The sequence below is a fragment of the Acinonyx jubatus genome, chromosome E1, assembly GCF_027475565.1.
Source record: "Acinonyx jubatus isolate Ajub_Pintada_27869175 chromosome E1, VMU_Ajub_asm_v1.0, whole genome shotgun sequence".
In the NCBI taxonomy this organism is placed as follows: domain Eukaryota; kingdom Metazoa; phylum Chordata; class Mammalia; order Carnivora; family Felidae; genus Acinonyx; species Acinonyx jubatus.
This window is the reverse complement of record NC_069397.1, coordinates 56,758,268-56,775,271: the sequence shown is the minus strand read 5'-3', so window position 1 is coordinate 56,775,271 and position 17,004 is coordinate 56,758,268. Positions and strand designations below refer to the sequence as shown.

General features: G+C 56.8%; 1 protein-coding gene across 3 annotated transcripts in view; it reads left to right on the top strand.

Moving 5' to 3' along the window:
- CYTH1 (cytohesin 1) overlaps positions 1-17,004 on the top strand; it is an 81,442-nt gene that overhangs the window by 44,774 nt on the left and 19,664 nt on the right. For 2 of the 3 annotated variants that reach the window (XM_053211739.1, XM_015080066.3), the window contains exons 2-4: positions 13,458-13,540; positions 15,078-15,142; positions 16,686-16,752. In XM_053211739.1, the coding sequence (XP_053067714.1) occupies positions 13,458-13,540; positions 15,078-15,142; positions 16,686-16,752 (215 nt within the window). Of the gene's footprint in view, positions 1-3,504; positions 3,869-13,457; positions 13,541-15,077; positions 15,143-16,685; positions 16,753-17,004 lie in introns of those variants that run through there. The other variant, XM_053211740.1, reaches the window with a different exon arrangement.

The window sequence follows — 17,004 nt, the reverse complement described above, 5'->3', positions numbered from 1 at the left end:
CGCAGTGGCCGTGCAGGCCTTGGGGATGGGAAGGAATTTGTCCAGAGAAACCCGTCACAGCAGACCATCCAGGATAAAGGCCAAGAGGAGAGGATCTGTTTGTCCTGGAGGGGAGGCCACCAGAAACCTCCCTGGTGTCAGGAATTCACAGCCAGATCCCCCACCCTCTCATGGATCACATCGCCTCTCCAGTTCATTTTGGAGACAGAGAAGCACCACCCAGGGTCCCGGAGCGCAAAGAACGTGGAACTAAGCTTTGCCCACCCACTGGGGCCCTCTCGTGGCCCTCCTCCCCGCAGCGCGGCTCCCGGTGGCTCAGCCGTGCGCTCTGCAAAGAGCCGGAGGTGGAGGGCTCTGAGAGCAGCCTCTCAGGACAGGACGGATACGCCCTTGGCCCGGCCCCGCGGCTGGGCCCTCCGTGCCTGTCCCAGCTGCGCCCGCCCGTCCCGGGCCTCCAGCCCCTCGGAAGCTTCTCTCAGAAATCAGAAAACCCTCTCTGGATCCCCAGCAACTCTGATCAGGGTCAGGGTGTGGTTCTGGGAGCCGGGTTTTTTCTCCTTTGGGGTTAGAGTAGAAAGCGCTGCTCTCTTAAGAGACCTTCAGGCCCTGCCCGGTGGGAACAGATGTGTGGCAAGAAGTATTTATGCTTCTCCCTTTTACTAAAGGAAAGTTAAGCACTTCTAAGGGTCAGGAATGGAGCGGAAGTGTTGAAGAGCTCCACGCCTCAGCTGCCATGTCACATGGACGGGGGGGGGGGGGGGGGGGGGGGGGGGGGACGGAGAATCAGGTGCTCTGCGTGCTGGGCCCGGGGCCGCTGCCCAGGTCAGCTGGGACTTGCCGTGCCTCACGCCTCGACACCTAGGATGAGCCCGTGTGGGGCCTGGATGAATTGAAAGATGGTGATTTATCTCCACCTCAGAAGCTGTGGCTCAAGTAAAGTGAGTGCTGCCGCCTTCCCCCGCACGCGTGGTAAAGGGTCACTGGCCGGTTCCGTGCGCCCCGGGCCGCGCTGGCCGAGGGAGAGCAGGAGGGAGGGCAGGACGGAGGGCCAGCCAAGCCGTGAGCACTGCGCGGGGGAGCCCTGTGTCAGCCTGCAGTTGCAGCCCTGAGCCGCTAGGGGGCGGCAGAGGACACTCAGTTCTTTGCTCCCGCTTCGGAATCCAGGTTTTTACTGCACTGGACAAACGCACTGTGTCCCTGTCCCTTCGCGACCGTGACTGCTGAGAAGCCCGCTCTTTCTTTCTGACGCCCCTCCCCACCACTTCTCACCGCACCTGAAGTGCTTCTCTCCGGCTCAGCAACAGCAGAGTCCAGATGTCTTGGTGTCACATTCAGAGGACACGGTGGGACTCCAGCTTCTCCACACGTTTCCAGAGTGTTCTTTCTCCCCTTTCCCCGTGAGACTGTCACTCTGCCCAGCCTGGAGTGCCCTCTGCTGCCCGGCTCTGGCCTCGGCCCCTTGCAGAGCCTTCCGGCAGCCTGGCCGCTGCGTTCACGGGCCCGACCCCACGGCACCTGTTGCTAGTGTGTGTTTGCACGTACTTGCTTCTTTTTCCTCCAGAAGGAAGGGGGCTCTTGGGGGGCTGAAGGCATCTCTGAGCGTCTCTGTATCTTCTACAGTAACTAGTAGGGCGCCTTGTTTATGGGTGGTATGAGCTTTTTTTTTTTTAAGATTGTTGAATTAACAGTCTGAGAAAACCTTTTTTTTTTTTTTTTTTAATTTTCTCTGCTTGTAGATTTCCTGAGATTACTGGCCTTTGAACGGTCTTTTTCTTTGATCACTGTGATTTCATGACCTTGATCATGGGGCTATTTATTTTAGCATCTGTCTTCTTTATTTCTGAGGAGGGCCATGCTGCAGCCTTTCGTTGGCGGCTTTTTCGTCTGACTTCCGGTCCGCTCACTTTGTGGGTCATTTTGTTTGTGCCGCAACGGACTCTGGTGGCCTCTGCTCCCAGCTGCCCGTGGCCCACATTCAGGCCGAACTTTGTCCAGGTTCACGCGCTGCCGGTGAAGCGGGCTGTAGGACCTCTGCCTGCACAGCAGGAGGAGTGGGCAGTGGGTGGCAGTGAGCCTTGCACGGGAGGGGAGAGGTCAGGAGCCACCTGCTGTGTGTGTGTGTATTTTTGTAAACATCAGTAATGCTGCAAACAAGGGGACGTAGCTGTGGTTGTACATTTACAGTATGAGGTCCATCTGCGCAGATGAAACCCCTGTGGCGGACCCTCCGCGGGCGGGGGTGGGAGGGAGGGGTGGCCGGAGTGTGTGGGGGAGGGGTGGCGGTCCATCTTCGCCTTTGCAGAAAGCTTGTTTCCTTTTGCAGTCTAAAACGAAGAGTTTATAAATAGTTTTCGTGTTTGTTTCTCATAGACTTGCTATGATTCTTGTAGATCAGAACTGCCATTTTGACACAAAAATAAAACTGTTCATATGGCTGTTTCTTAAAAGACTCTGCTGGGCTGCAGAGTTGGGATATTTGGGTCGGGTCTGGTGACCCTGTCATGGTGACGAGGAATCCACAGAGAAGGGAACCCACGTTAGCGTGGCGAGGGCTGGGGTGGGGGTGGGGGCACCTCCTAGCAGAAGTCAGGGGAGGGTGTGGGGATGTTTTTTGGTTGTTTTTTTTCTCCCCCCTCCCTTGTTGTTTATCTGGAGCAGTGGTTTTGCCTTCAGGGGGACATTGGGCAGCGTCTGGAGACCTGTTTGGTTGTCACATCTGGAGGGGGCTGGGGGGGGGGCGCTCCGACGTCCAGTGGGTGCAGGCCAGGGATACAGCCCTGCATCGCCCTGGACACCCCAGGACGGGGAGTGACCCTCCAGGAGGTCAGCAGTGCCGCCGGGGTCAGAGAGCCCTGATCTGTGCTTAACGGTTCCTCTTGCGTCTTTTCTCCTTGTTTGGCACTTGCTTTTGAGACCTGTGTCTGCCCCTGTGAGTCAAAGGCAGCATTTTCTCCCCGGGTGGCCTGTGCACAGCTGCCCCGGGGTCATCCTGTGTTCTGGTCTAACGTGGAGCCCGCGTCTTGGGGTCCGCGGGTCCGAGTGTGTGTGTTTTCATGGTGCTCCTGGGGTGTCCTCGGGCCGTCCGAAGTTTGAGAGCTCTCGGGCCGCAGTGATGTGTCCTGTCCCAGCCACTGTCCCCGAATTCAACCTGCCGAACGCCTCCTATCCAGAACGTGCTGGAATGTGAGATTACAGCCTCTGGTGACCGAGTGGGAGGTGACCCCTCCGCCAGGAAGGCCGGCGCGCCCGTGTGGACCCGGTCTGGTCGGCGTCACTGCCTGCTCAGGGGGTGCCCTCCGTTTGTCCGCTCGGTGATGAGAGGGCACCTGACAGCAGCGCTGCGTCCTCCCAGGGAAGCAGCCATCAGCCTTCTGCTCCTGGGGGGGGCGGGGGGGGGGGAAGGGAAGAGCAAGCGCAGCCTGCCTGCGAGCTGGCGGCGCACCCCTCCCCCAGGAGGCCGCGTGGGGGGTAGTGGGAGGGGCCGGCTGTAATCACATTCATGGAAATGCGCCTGCCCGCGAGGAGCCCCCGGCACACGCGCCGAGTGGCAGCCAGGCGGCAGCTCCGTGCGGCCATCTCTGTCCAGGCCAGCCTTCCCCGCCGGGACCCGCTCCCTCTCCGCCCTCGGTCTCCGCTTGCTTCTTGGCTTTTGTCTCCTCGCTGCCTCCTCTCCGCTGCTGTCACACATGCCGTGCTCGCTCCGTCCCTCCGTCCGCCCAGGGCTGCGGGAGCTCCCCGGGGCCCGGGACGATGGGGTCGCGGTGCCGGCCCTCCGCGGCGGCCTCTGAAGCGGAAAGCTGCGAGCTGCCCAGGCTCTGACCGGGGCGCTGCCAGGACGCTGGGGCTGCAGGAGAGGGGCTTGCCTCGGGTAAGAGGCCGGGCGGGGGGTGCGTGAGCGCGTCGCGGGGGTCGCGCCCAGTGTGCGGACCCCGGGCCCCGCTCGGTCACGCTTTGCAGCCGGGCTGGCTTGCGCCGCTGTCTCCGCACGTCTGCCTGTGGTCTCGCGTTCTGCTCCCCCGACCTAGGGTTTTCCACTAGCTCCTTGGGGGCAGGTGTCCAAACCCTCGGCCTGAGATTCAGGAAGAAGCTCATCACCGATGTCGGTGGCCCTCCGGGGTGAGGTGAGAAATGCTAGGACAGCAGGAAGCAGAGGGACGGATTCAGGGCGATTCTGTCCCCTCTGGACCCACCCCGTGAGTTTCTGTTTTATTCTTTGAGTCCAGTGGAGCCGTTCCTGGGTCCGGGTAGCCCTCCTTCCAGGAGTTGGAATTGCACGTTCACTTTGGTCCTCGGGGTCCATTGCAGCTGTTAGACCAGCTGAGAATGTTTGAGTGTGCAAAAAATTAAGGGCTTTACAGAGAGGTGGCATCCAAATAGGTTTTAGGAACAGGTAAAGTGAGAGAGAACCGGCTTCCTAAAACCTGCACGGAGCCCCTGTTTTGGACTAAAGGGGGGTGGCAGCGCAGCTGGGCAAGCCGGAGGTCGCCTGCGGCCGGTCCCCTTCCTCAGGAGATGGGGGGGGCAAGCCCGGGTGACTCGGGGTGTCTGGGGGGCTCCCCCAGAGCTGAGCGCTCTGCCTCTGTGTCACGGAGGCCAGTGTGAGAAAATGGTTCTCCCGCTGAGCTGGTGCGGCTCTGCTCCCTGCTCTGTGATCACACCCGGCCTTGCACAGGGAGGCTGCACACGGAGCTTGGACGTCTGAACGCAGGCGAGAACCTTCTGCAGTCCTCCAGCTGGATCCCGTGTTAGCTGCCGGGCTTTAGACAAGGGGGAGGGTTTTAAAACGGTTGTTTGCTAGTTCTTAGCATTTATCGAAAGCAGATGTTAACTTTGTTTTTCTCAAGCAAACTTTTAGGGTACAATTTTATGACTTCGTCCCTTTTCCTGCCTGGAAATTTGACCTCCTTTCCCTTTGGTTGGCTGGCTAGTCTTGGAGTTCTAGGATTTATTAGATAAAATGTGTCAATTCCCTTTAGTGTGTAAGGTAAATGGTAGAATAGCTTGTTTTTTCCCAGGACGGTTTATGGGGCTGTGTGTGTTTTGTTTTGTTTTGTTTTTTAAGATTTTATTTTTAAGTAATCTCCACACCCAGTGTGGGGCTCAAACTCACAACGCCAGCACCTAGAGTTGCACGCTCCTCCGGCTGAACCAGCCAGGTGTCTGTGGGGCTGTTCAGTACATGTTCTGTCATTGGAGAAGGGCGGTGATGATGACAGGCCCATTCGTGGGGCAGGGTGAGGTGGTGGCTTGCCCAAGGTCACAGAACTAATTAGGTGAGGAAAACCCCCAGCAAGTGTCCCCTCCCACCCCAAGCCCAGATAGCTTCTCTTCGGAACTAAGGAGGCTTGAGTCATTAGGGCAGTGGTTAGATGAGCCGACCGGGGTGGGAGCAGAGTTTTTCCTAAAGATGCGAATATGGGGGCGCCTGGGTGGCTCAGTCGGTTGAGCGTCCGACGTCGGCTCGGGTCACGATCTCGCGGTCTGTGAGTTCGAGCCCCGCGTCGGGCTCTGGGCTGACGGCTCGGAGCCTGGAGCCTGCTTCCAGTTCTGTGTCTCCCTCTCTCTCTGCCCCTCCCCTGCTCATGCTCTGTCCCTCTCTCTGTCAAAAATAAACAAACATTAAAAAAAATCCAAACTCTGTTATCAAGATGCAGAATATGGTTATAAAACCATTAACGTATCTGCTCTTCTCCTAGTCTGTTAGCAGGTGCCTTGGGCCTCTCTGTTGAGTATCGGTTATGTTAGCCACACGCTAGTTTAACTCTTTTCCGTCCACGTCGTGTATGCACATTCCTTCAAAATCTCCTAGGCCGTGAGTTGGCAGTGAGACACTTTTAAATCACTCTACACAAAAGTGAAGTCATGAGTCGGTCGTGGCAGACGAGCACAGTAAGCAGAAACGAGGGAGTCGGGATATTGCCGTTAACTTCTTGTGTGTTTATCTTTAATCACGGTACGACGCACACAAAATAACATCTATCGTGGTAAGTGTAGGGTCCGGCTCGCATCGTTGTGTGAGCAGTGTTCAGAAGCTTTCCATCTCGTGAAACTGAAACTCTGTCCCCAGCAGCACCACGTCCCCCTGCCCCCTGCCCCCTGCATTCTCCTGTCTGTCTCTGTGGATGTGGCTGCTCTAGGGACCTCACAGAAGTGGGATCCTCCAGCACGCGGCCTTTCACGACTGGCTGACCTCACCGAGCGTGCTGCCCTCAAGGTCCATCCACGTTGGGGCAGGTGTCAGAACTCCCTTGCTTTTGGAGGCGACAATGCAGTGTTCGCTTTTACAAAGGATTGCCGTGGTTTCGACTTGCAGGGCGGAAAGCCCTCGGTGTTCTCAAGTTGGCAGACTTCCTGTGAAGGTGTGACGTGATCACGTGTGCTGTTGGCTCGCGGGTGCCCACGGGTTCCCGGCTTCAGTCACGTCCGTGTGCTCCGTCCGTCTCCGCCCCCCCCCGCCCCGCCCCTTGCCCTCTGATCCCCGTCCTGAGGCCTATCTGTAAAGTTGAGGCTCTCAGTGAAGTCCCTTCACCATTACAGCTGTCTGTGGTCCGTATCTCCGCGTGGTGCCCGGTCCCTGGGTCGTGCTGCCATTTTGGCTTGTGTTCTCCCCGTCTTAGATCTGATCCCAGGGGTTTCTCGTGTCAGCTGGGCATTGAGAGTTTTGTGAAAGTTGGCTACACGTCCATCTCCGATGCCTGAGTTCTTTCTCGTCTTTTGAACTCTTCACACTGCGAGTCTCGGGGATTTCCGGGGAGACCGGGTGACTCACCCCCGTCGGGTGGGGCCGCGCGAAGCGTCCAGCTGGGACGGTCTGCACAGGTGTGGGGGCTGTGAGCACCGGCCCTCTGGCCTTGGGTCTGTGGCGGGGAGAGAATCTGCCTTCCTCCCACGGACAGTTCCCCGGATTGGCACTCGTGAACCCCAAAGCTGTTAGTAAATAGCTGTGTTCTCTCTAGAGCTGGCAGCAGCTTCCAGAGGGTGTAAGGAAGCTTGATGCTTCACTTTGCTGCTGCTGCTGCTTTAGGTGGGGCTTACGTAGGTTTCTGAGGCTGTGTGGTTTTTGTGTTTCATAAAACGTACAGGTCGGTAAAGGGTTTGGCTTCGGTTAGCTGGGGTTCCTCCGGTGCCGGTGCTCTCTGGAGGGCGGGGTTGTGTCCGGACACAACGTAGCGCTCCCCTGGCTTGGGGGCGGGGTGGGGGCGGGTTGGACCAGGGTGTTTTCTCCTGTCTGTTTACCTTCTCCACACTTGGGGAGAAGGGAAGCGCCTTTCTAGACTCTTGGCTTTGCTTAAAACATTTCCCTGCTGTGCTGGTTTAAATTTGGACCCTTCTGAGCCACCGAAAGGCAGGGGCTGTGTATAAGATGGGTGAAGATTAGGATTGGAGAAAGAAGACAAGTGCTGTGCTCTACGGGCGGGCAGAGGGAGCTGGCGTAGCCGGAGGGCCTGTGGAAGCACATCTTTAGCGCCCCGGGGATGTAGGACAGGGTCCTCCACTTGGGTGGGCGGCTGCCGGCACTCCTGCCGAGCAGGGGCTGCCGCCTGAAGAGCTGCCTTTTCTGTCGAACTTCATGGCGGATGGCGGGCACCTGCTCGCGGCCGCGGCTGCGGAGCGGGGAGCAGTGGCTGCGCCATGTGCGTATCGATGGGAGCTGTCCCTTTAAGACAGTCCTCCTTTGTGTTGGCTGGTTGGAGCGCATTTCAGCTCAGGGGCTCTGCCTGCTGGTAAAATCTGCAGAGCAACATTGAAATAAAGAAATAGATGGAAGCTTCCCTTGTGTGGCTTTTCTGTTCACAGCTGAGCACAATGGCCCCTTGTTGTTGTGGGCACTTTAATCCCCTTGGTTCAGTTGGAACCCTGTGAGGGACTGGGGAGGGCCCATCCTGGACCGGTCCCCCTGCTGTAAGGGGGACACCTTGTCAATTAACCTTTGCGGGAATCATTCCCGAGGCCCCCACACCCCCGGGCGCTCTGCTCCCCGCCTTTTGTGCTCAGGCCGCTGCCTCCCTGGTTGCCCTTCTTTTCAAGAGAAGGGGGGCTCAGCCGCCTTCCTGGCACAGAAGCGTGGCTGCAGCACGTGGCAGTCGGGGGAGGGAGGAGTTGTTTGTTGCTGTGCCATCTGGCCCATCAGCCGATCTTTTACAGTTTAACCCTCATGGCTTCGAGGGAAAGCCACGGCGTGGATACATGCTCTTCGGGGTGCATGTGGCTGTGTCTTCCTTTCCAGCCCAGCAAGCGGTCTGCCGGACCCGGGGGCGGGGGTGGGGTGGGCTGGGTCACTCACCCCTTGGGCTCCCCAGCCACGGTTTCTATTCTTCTTGCTGTTAAGTGACACGAAGCATTTTCCCCGTGGCATCTGTTTTCCTCGTGGGCAACGTGGGGGTTGAAGGCTTGTACTGAACGGGGCGTGTGACCTTGATGAGAGGCTAAGTGCAGGTGGTCCGTTTTCTTAAGTGCTGGGGTTTTCCTTGCCTCGGGAACAACTGCACGAGAATGATGAGATCTAAAGCTGCCCTCCTTTAGAAAGAAAAGTTCTCGGAAGATTTGCTGAACCAGAAGGGAAGCAGTGTTGTGATTTAAGGTGGCTGAGTGTGGGATGCAGGGGGGCTTAGAGAGCCTGTGGTTAATGTCAGGAGACGGCATCGGAGTACCTGTGAACAAACGTCTTGTTCATTCTCACTGCAAATTAGCCAGAAGCTGCTTCCTTGTGACCACCAGGACATGGAAGGCCCGTCTTTCCTGGTAACGTAGATTGACGTTTTTTTCATCTTACAAATGCAGTAGCACCTACGTGTATTTTTTTTTTTTTAAGCGAGTATTCAGGAGCCCTTGGCCCCCCTCTCTCTTCCCAGACCCATTCCCCAGAAGCAGCCGCTAGTAATTAACTTTTTCTGGCTCTCAGCGACCGGTAGGTGCTGCCACATGCATATTAATACTCTCATCCCGCTGACTGTTTTATCAGCGTCAGAGATGGTCTCTTGACCTCTCTCACCGTGTGTCCTCTTCCTCTTCCCTCTCCCCCTGTCCCATTTGTTGGTTCCTTTATTTTCACCTTTGGAACTTCCATTCACACGTTTCTGACGTCATTTTCTTGTTCCCGACTTTGTAGGTCTGTCGCTGCTTTTTGTAAGCAGGTGCCTGGCGCCCTCCTTGCCTTTCTGTTCGCCCCTCCCCCGGCCTTCGCTGCAGGTACCGCGTGATTTCCATTAGCCTTTGTGCTGTGTGTGCAGGCCGGCTCCGCAAGGTGACGGCGGATACACCGCACCGTCGCGAGGATGTTCCTGCGGCTCGGCCCGGAGCCCGCGTGTGCTCTGCTGGGCTCCCCCCTCGGGAGCCGGTCCCAGCGCCCAGGTCCAGTGGACTCCCCTTACCTTCCGCTGCCTGCCGCCAGCCGTGGCTGCCTCGTGATTCCCCTTCGGTGTCGTTTTCTCTGTTTCCAGTGATCGTCCTGGTGCTGTGGAGGGAAGGCCCAGGACCCCTCCCTTGCCTTCCCATTGCTTCTCTGGGGTGCAGCTCTCACAGCCCGTCATCGGTCTCCTGTTCTGATCCGGTCATTCTGTCCATGCGTGTGGGGGTGTGTGCTCCCGAGGGAGCCCCATCCTTGTGAACACGTTTTCCTCCTCCTGAGGGAGCACGGGGGGACAAACGTGGAGTCCTCCTGTGTCTGAAATGATTCTATTTTGCCCTCCCAGCTGACTGAGAATTCCAGGGTCAAAGTGGTTCCCGTGTGGACCCTTGAAAGCCCTTCCCGTCTCCCAGGGTCCAGCACGAACCAGCCACGCCCTCCTTTCCCTTCCTGCTCACGGAGGTTCTAGGATCCTCTTTAATCCTCCAATTCTTGAATTTGTTTTCCAACTTCTGAACGTTTACAACGTATGTTTCTCTGTGGGATTTGTAAAGACCTCAGGACACGGAGTCTGTTTCTGCTGCTGTTCTCAAGTGCTTTGACTCTTTCTTCTGCGGGAGTACCTCACCTTTATCTTGTAATCCTATTCTGGCGAGGGGACAAAAATACGTTTATTTTCTAGGAGTGTGTTCTTTCGTTGTCCCTCTTTCAGGGTTTTCTGTTCTTTTCAAGTTTTCTTTTGTTCCGCTCCAGGGTGGGCTTTTGCTGTTTCTTGTTCGGGCCGTGGGCTCCGCTGCCTCCGTGGGTGCAGGAAAGACACGGGGCAGTTCGATGGGAGCTCCGCGTGCGGGGTGGGCCTCGTGTGCAGCGGTGGGGGGGGGGGGGTCTGCTTCAGGCCGGCTGGGCGCGGCCCTACTTTGCTGTAGGACAGCACCCGGGTCCCCCAGCCTAGCTGCTGGCCCAGTTCTCCTGTTTTGCCTCGGGCGGATACGTGTGCAAGATCTTCGGTGTGCGGGGGGTGCTGTGGACGTGGCAGTGGTGGGCACGTGGAGTAGGTCTTCCAGAAGGGGTCGGCACTCTGCTTGCTCTGTCCCAGAAGTTTGTTGAAATCTCTTCTGCCAGTGGCCCCTCTCCCCGTAGTCTTTGATGTTGTAGGTTTATAGCTTTGTAAAAATGCCTTTACTGTTTCTAAAATAGTACCTCGGAAGGGGGAGGGCCAGCAGCACATTCTGAATTTAGAGCACAGAAACTAGACGGTGGCCTTCTAGAGAAACGGTCGTGTGTGAGCGTTCACCCAGAACGGCTGGGTGCTGAGGTTCTGGAAACAGAGCAGCCACAGAGAGTTTCCATGTGGAACGAGAAAAAGTGGTTTCTCGGGGCGCACAGCGCTCTTGAGATATAAATTTTCTACACGATGGTTCTGGTTTTCGTCAGCCTCATTCTGAGGACTTAGTCTTGCCTCCGCCTGGGCAGGGACTCGCGGATCTGATTAAGCCGTCTCTGGCTTCAAAGTCAAAGCCTGATGATTCTCCCCCATGGAACGGCTATTAAAAATGAACTGTTGCCTCAAATTTTCAAAACCTGTTATGTTAGAACGAATGTTTGTGTTCCAGGACCTCCGGAAATTGTTTCTTAAAGGGACCTTCCGGTCCTCGTGGATTAGGAAATCTGCTCTGTGAAATCCAGAAACGTTAGCATGAACTCCTTTAAAGCCTGCTTTTCTCTAGAAGGGAGGATCTGTGTTTCGCCTTTTGTGTGGTCTCTCAAAGTAGGGTTGGCTCTGACTAGAGCTGATCTGTGACTCACAGGGGAGCACTCCCTCGGGGCTCTCAGGGACACAGCGAGGCCACTCCTGGAGGGTGACCCAGCCTGGGTTTCGGGGGTCCGCCGGAATCCTGCAGCCTCTAGCGTTAGTGGGACCCCGTGCATTAGTTCTGCTGTGACCTCACGGCCACCGTTAAGAAAACGAAGGGTAAAATGATGGCGTCAGTGGGCTTCGCATGGGGAAGGCATGGTTTTGATACCGTCGTGTGTGGAGAAGATCGGGTCGTGATGGCAAGTGCATTTTTCAGTGCGTCTTGGGGAAGTTTAAAATTTGGGCACTGCTGGACAAGGGTGGGGGAAAGCTGGGTAGAAAAACGAAAAGCCAGCTTACCTAATGGAGCTAAGTTACCTGTGCTGTGGGTATCGTTGTTGTGTGTGCTGCTTCTACCCTCTTGTGTTGTCTTCCGTGATTTTCATGAAACGTTTGGGGAAGGGAACTGGCCCCTGCGTGCCGTAAAGTTTCGGTGTCACAGTTCGAAAGAGAGTCGTGGGTCCTACGCTTTCAAGCAGGGCTGCTCTTCCAGCTGCGTGCTGTCCGGGAGAAACATATACGCCGTAGGGGCACTTGGGGGGCTCGGTCGGTTAAGCTCCGACTCTCGGTTTTGGCTCAGGTCACGGTCGCGCTGACTGTGCGGAGCCTGCTGGGGAGTCTCTCTCTCCCTCTCTTTCTGCCCCTTCCCGGCTTATGCTTGACTCACTCCTGCTCTCTTTCTCTCTGTCAAAATAAATAAATGAACACTAAACACAAAAAGAAACGTAATATGAGCTGCGTATGCAGCGTTACTTTCTAGTAGCCCACGTGAGAGCCACTTAGAATCATCTTTTATTTGTCAAGTTACGAGTTCAGTGTGTAATCGACATCAGCCGTTATCAGAGAGATCTTTCCCTCTCTGTGTAAAGTCTATGCCCATCGTCCATCTCAGACTGGTCCAGTCACATCTCAGGTGCTTCGTAGCCGCGTGTGGCCCGTGGCTCCTGTACCACGTGGTGTGGCTCTGACGCGTTTCGGCGCCTGCGTGAGTGTGCAGGCATCCGAGCGCTGGCGCCTGCGTCAGGCCACAGGGGGGCCTTTCACTCTTGTCCCAAAGGAAGCAGAAGCCGCCACCTTCCAGCTCCCACTAAACGCCAGGCGGGGCGCGAGGCACTCTCTCTGTTGGACTCCGTGCGTGCGGCGGCCCGATGAAGCGGGTGAGGGTGTGCGCCTGCTTTGCTGGTGACAGCGTGTGGCCCGAACAGGCCACGTGACTTGTGTAAAGCGACCCTAATTGGCATGTGGTGGGCTGGCGCCGGGATCTGAGCCCAGGTTTTCCCGCTGCCAGTGCCCGTTTTCCCCACGGACCGTGTGGCTTTCCGCAGCACCTTCAGAAGGGTCACCTGCGGGCTTCCGTCCCGCGTCCCTGTGCTTACGGGCGAGGAGAGGCGGGCTCAGAGGAAGGGGTGCTTCGTGGGGAGAACTGTGCCTGTGGATTCGGTACTTTGTTCTCAGGATGAGAGCTTATTGAAACATACTCAAAACTGAGCGCCTGGGTGGCTCAGTCGGTGGCGCCTCTGACTGTTGGTTTCATCCCGGGTCCTGATCTCACGGTTCTTGGGATCGAGCCCCACATTGGTCCCTGCGCTGGCAGCACAGAGCCTGCTTGGGATTCTCTCTCTCCTTTTCTCTCTCCAAATAAGTCTAAAAACACCATACTCAACCGGAAGGGCATAAAGCAGCGAGAAAAGTCTCCGTGACCCAGTCCTCAGAGTTAAGCCCTCCGTGGGGGGTACATCCATCTAGATTTTTTTCCTCTGTACGTGTGTAATCCGTCCCCTCCCCCTCCAGCAATGGCACCGAAGCGTTCACGTGGTTTCGCAGCCGCTGCCCCCCCCCCCCCCCCCACTTAAGGGTGTCACAAAAGCGGTTCAGGGTTCGGGGTGGGCCCGGCGAGGCGGCCGAGGCCTCGAGAGGCTGGCTCACCGGGGCCTGACGTGCCCCCGCTGTAAGGGCTGAAGATGGCCAGGCCTCGGCTGACAGTCCTTTCATCCCTGGCCAACCTCATCTGACCTCAGGCCGCCTTTTCCCTCTCGTTTCCATGGCAAGTGCTCGTGGAGCAGAGCGGCTCTCTCATCGGGCTGCTCTCTTCCTTTGGTGAAGCCGGTGAACGAACGAACGGGAGCCAGAGCTGTCCCCGTTTCCAAAACGGGCTTCTCGCTGCTGCCGTGGTGTCCTTGTCCTTTTGTGGTCTCTGGAGTCTGTTTATTTTTGGTGACAAAGCTTTCTTAGTAACATTTCCCTCCTTTCTTGTAGTTCCCAGTGACCTGACAGCAGAGGAGCGTCAGGAGCTGGAGAACATCCGGCGGAGAAAGCAGGAGCTGCTGGCTGACATTCAGGTAGGCGGTGCCAGCAGTGACACGTGCGGTGTGACAGGTGTCCTTCCCAGAGCCTCCTCACCAGGTGTCGGGAGTTGACCCCCCCCCCACACCGGCCCGGGGCCGAGCCTCGTTGCTGACTGTCACTTTGGCTCCGCCCATGACAAAGTAGACTCTTCGAGGGGTTGGGAAGGCCCCGCCCGGCCGGTCCGCCGTCCTAGGTGACCCCCAAGTGGAGCCCGCGCTGCCGCGTGGGGTGTGGGTGAGGCTCAGGTGCTGGGAACACCGACCTCAGGTCAGGCCCGGACCCGCGTCTGGTTCTGGCGCTGCCTCTTTCCGGAGGAGTGACTCAGACACAAGGATCCGGGCTCTTTGAACTTGACAACGAAGATGCGGTCGATAGGTTGCCGTGAGGGTTGAATGAGGTCCTGCTCACCCGGGACTTAGCGTGGCTGCAGGTCCCTAGGAGACGCCTAGGCAGCCATGGCTGCTTCACCAGAGTGTTTCCAAGCTCCTTGGTGTAACCGCCACACTTTGTAGAAGTAAGTCATAGGGGCGCCTGGGTGGCTCAGTCGGTTAAGCGGCCGACTTCAGCTCAGGTCATGATCTCACGGTCCGTGAGTTCGAGCCCCGCGTCGGGCTCTGTGCTGACGGCTCAGAGCCTGGATCCCGTTTCAGATTCTGTGTCTCCCTCTCTCTCTGACCCTCCCCTGCTCATGCTCTGTCTCTCTCTGTCTCAAAAATAAACGTTAAAAAAAAAAAAAAAAAAAAAAAAAAAAAAAGAGGTAAGTCATAGAAGCCATTGGCTGGGCTCTTTTAGCCCTCGGGGCAGGGAGCTCGGTAGAGGGGAGGGCGGGGAGGGGACACACCCTGTGACCCCAGAGCTGCCCAGTATGGAGAGGAAAGACTTGCTCACGGTGTCGGTTTCAGTATCTTTGATCATCTGCGCAAATTCTCGGATTCCTGTTTCACTGATAAATGCCGGGAAGTCTGAGCAGACGTTCACTCAGAGCCCCCTTCACCGCGCCCGTCCAGCCAGCCCGTCCAGTTCGAGGGTCTGCTTGCCTGCCTTGCAAAGGCCAGAGCGTGGGACGGACGATCCCCCTGCCGGCCGCTTGGCGGCAGTGTCGGCCCGGGCCAAGCACCCCCGGCCCCGCAGCCTGGGCGTTTGGGCAGCTCTTCCCGAGTCTCCCGACACCTGCTGGGCTCCGAGAGGCTGTCTCGGGGCTGCCGTGTCTCAGTGGGAAGGCTGTGTTTTGCACAGTGCACACGGCTAGAAGTTCTGTCCTAGACCGTAAGCCCCTCGAGGTCAGGGGCCGTCTTGCTCACCTTTGGTTCCCTGGAACGCTTCCTTCCTGGCAGGAGCGCCATAAATATTTGTCGAATAGATGAACTTCCCACTGTCTGTTTCCACGTTAAGGTGTTTTTTTTTTTTTTTTTTTTTTTTTTCCCTGGTTTGTCTTTATTTCGTTTTGGTTTATTTGCTCTTGTTTTGGTTGGGGGAGTTCTAGGAGATACGCCAGGCCCTCCTGGTAATTCCGGGCTGTCTGTTTTGTAGAGGCTGAAGGATGAGATAGCAGACGTGGCTAATGAAATCGAAACCCTGGGGTCCACAGAAGAAAGGTGAGTCTGTCCAGCCCCTGCTTGCGGCACACGGACGGAGAAAGTGCACTTTCTGTCCTCGGTCCCCAGTAAGCACACGCACCCCCTGGGGTCCTTCAGTGCGGGGGCTCTGCCCATGGGGGCTTTCCACATCATTGCAGGGTGCAGGGGTGGAGCCAGAGAACCCCGAAGGCCCCCAAAGCCTGAAATAGCCCTTAAATGACTGTGGTCACTGCCGTTTCTTCCCTCGTTGTCCGTGGTGTTGGCATTTTAGAGTTTCTGTTTTCCCTTTGTGCCAAGGAAAAGCTTAACGCTGCCCGCACCATTTCCAAGGAGGAGAGCGCGTAGACAGGACATTATAGCGCCACACAAGGAGCGTTTGCAGGTTAACCACGTGAAGCGTCAGTGACTCCAGAGTTTAATTTTGAATGGGGTTCCCAGACCGTTTTCTAAGTACTTAATGCGATAACGGGGCTGTTTCTAACTCACTACACGTCTGTATTTTTCTAAGCCTAAGTCCCCTGTCTGGCTTCCTAAGACCATCTGATTTTGTTATTTTAAGCGGGTGTGGGAGGTGCCATTAGAGATTAGTGTAACCCACGTTCTGCAGAAAGTGGCCAGCTCATCACTTTCAGGCCCCGTGTTGTCACTTTGGGATTATAACCTTCTTACTTGCCATTACAAAAATTTGTAGCTTTAAAGCAGCGGATAAATTAGGGTTCGTCAAAATTTAAAGCTTGTGCTGTTAAAGATGCTGTGAAAAGAAAGGAATAGGTAAGCCACAGACCAGGAGAAACATTTGCAATACGCGTGTCTGAAATAGGATTTGCCTCTAGAATGTGTATGTGGAACACGTGCTAATCAGTAACGAGAAGACGGCCCAGATGAGAGTGGGCCGGGGGTCCCTGGTGTCGGTGAGCGCTGGGGATAGAGTCATGTGGCCGTGGGGAGACGGCGTGGCACTTTCTTGTAACGTGAGGCTGACGCCCGTGCCGTGGCCGGCAGGTCAGCGCCCCGCTGTTCATTCGAGGGAGATGAACGCGTGCGCAGAAAAAGGCGTGTGTGGGAGTGCCTCCTGCGCTCTGACGTCACACGGTGCCAACGGGAGGCGGCTGCAGGCCACGGGCCTTTGTCCCGTGGGCAAAGGGACGGGCGGAGGGAGGTAACGCACGATGAGCTCACACAGCACCCTTGCTGGTGGTGAAAATGCTCTACGGCTGGTTATGGTGATGGTTGCACCGCCCCGTGAGCTTACGAGAAGTCGTTCGAATGTACAGTTAAGTTGGGTTTATCGTATGATGTGTACATGCGACCTTAATAAAGTTTCTTTAAAAGTCACGTTAAAAAAAAAGGAAACGGGTGGGGTAGAAGGAGCAAATGAACGTGGCGTCAGGGTCACGATTCCAGCCGACCTGCCACGCTGAGACCTACGTAGGCCCGTGCTTCCCTGGGTAGGGTTTTCAGAAATCCCCGTGAGCCGGCAGACGGATGCAGGTGGGGACGATGGCGGTCACTCAGAACTTCCCGACCGCCTGGCGCACCAACATGGCTGGTTGTTTTTCAGGAAGAACATGCAGAGGAACAAGCAGGTGGCCATGGGCAGGAAGAAGTTTAACATGGACCCTAAAAAGGTAAGGTGCTGCCGGAGCCCTCGGGCTCTACGACGGGGTCTCTGCGGCACTCGGTAGAGTTCCGCGGCGCCCGTCCCAGCTCCCTGCCCTTCTGTAGAGCACGCGTCACGTGGTCCGCGCTAAGCCGTGGCTCCTCAGCTGGGCTCCCCCGACCCCGTGTGTCAGCCGCCGCGTACTTATTAGACACTTCCCGTGTGTCCAGAGTGCCCACACCCGCTCTTGTCTGCCCTTCCGCCTCCTTTCTGGATGTTT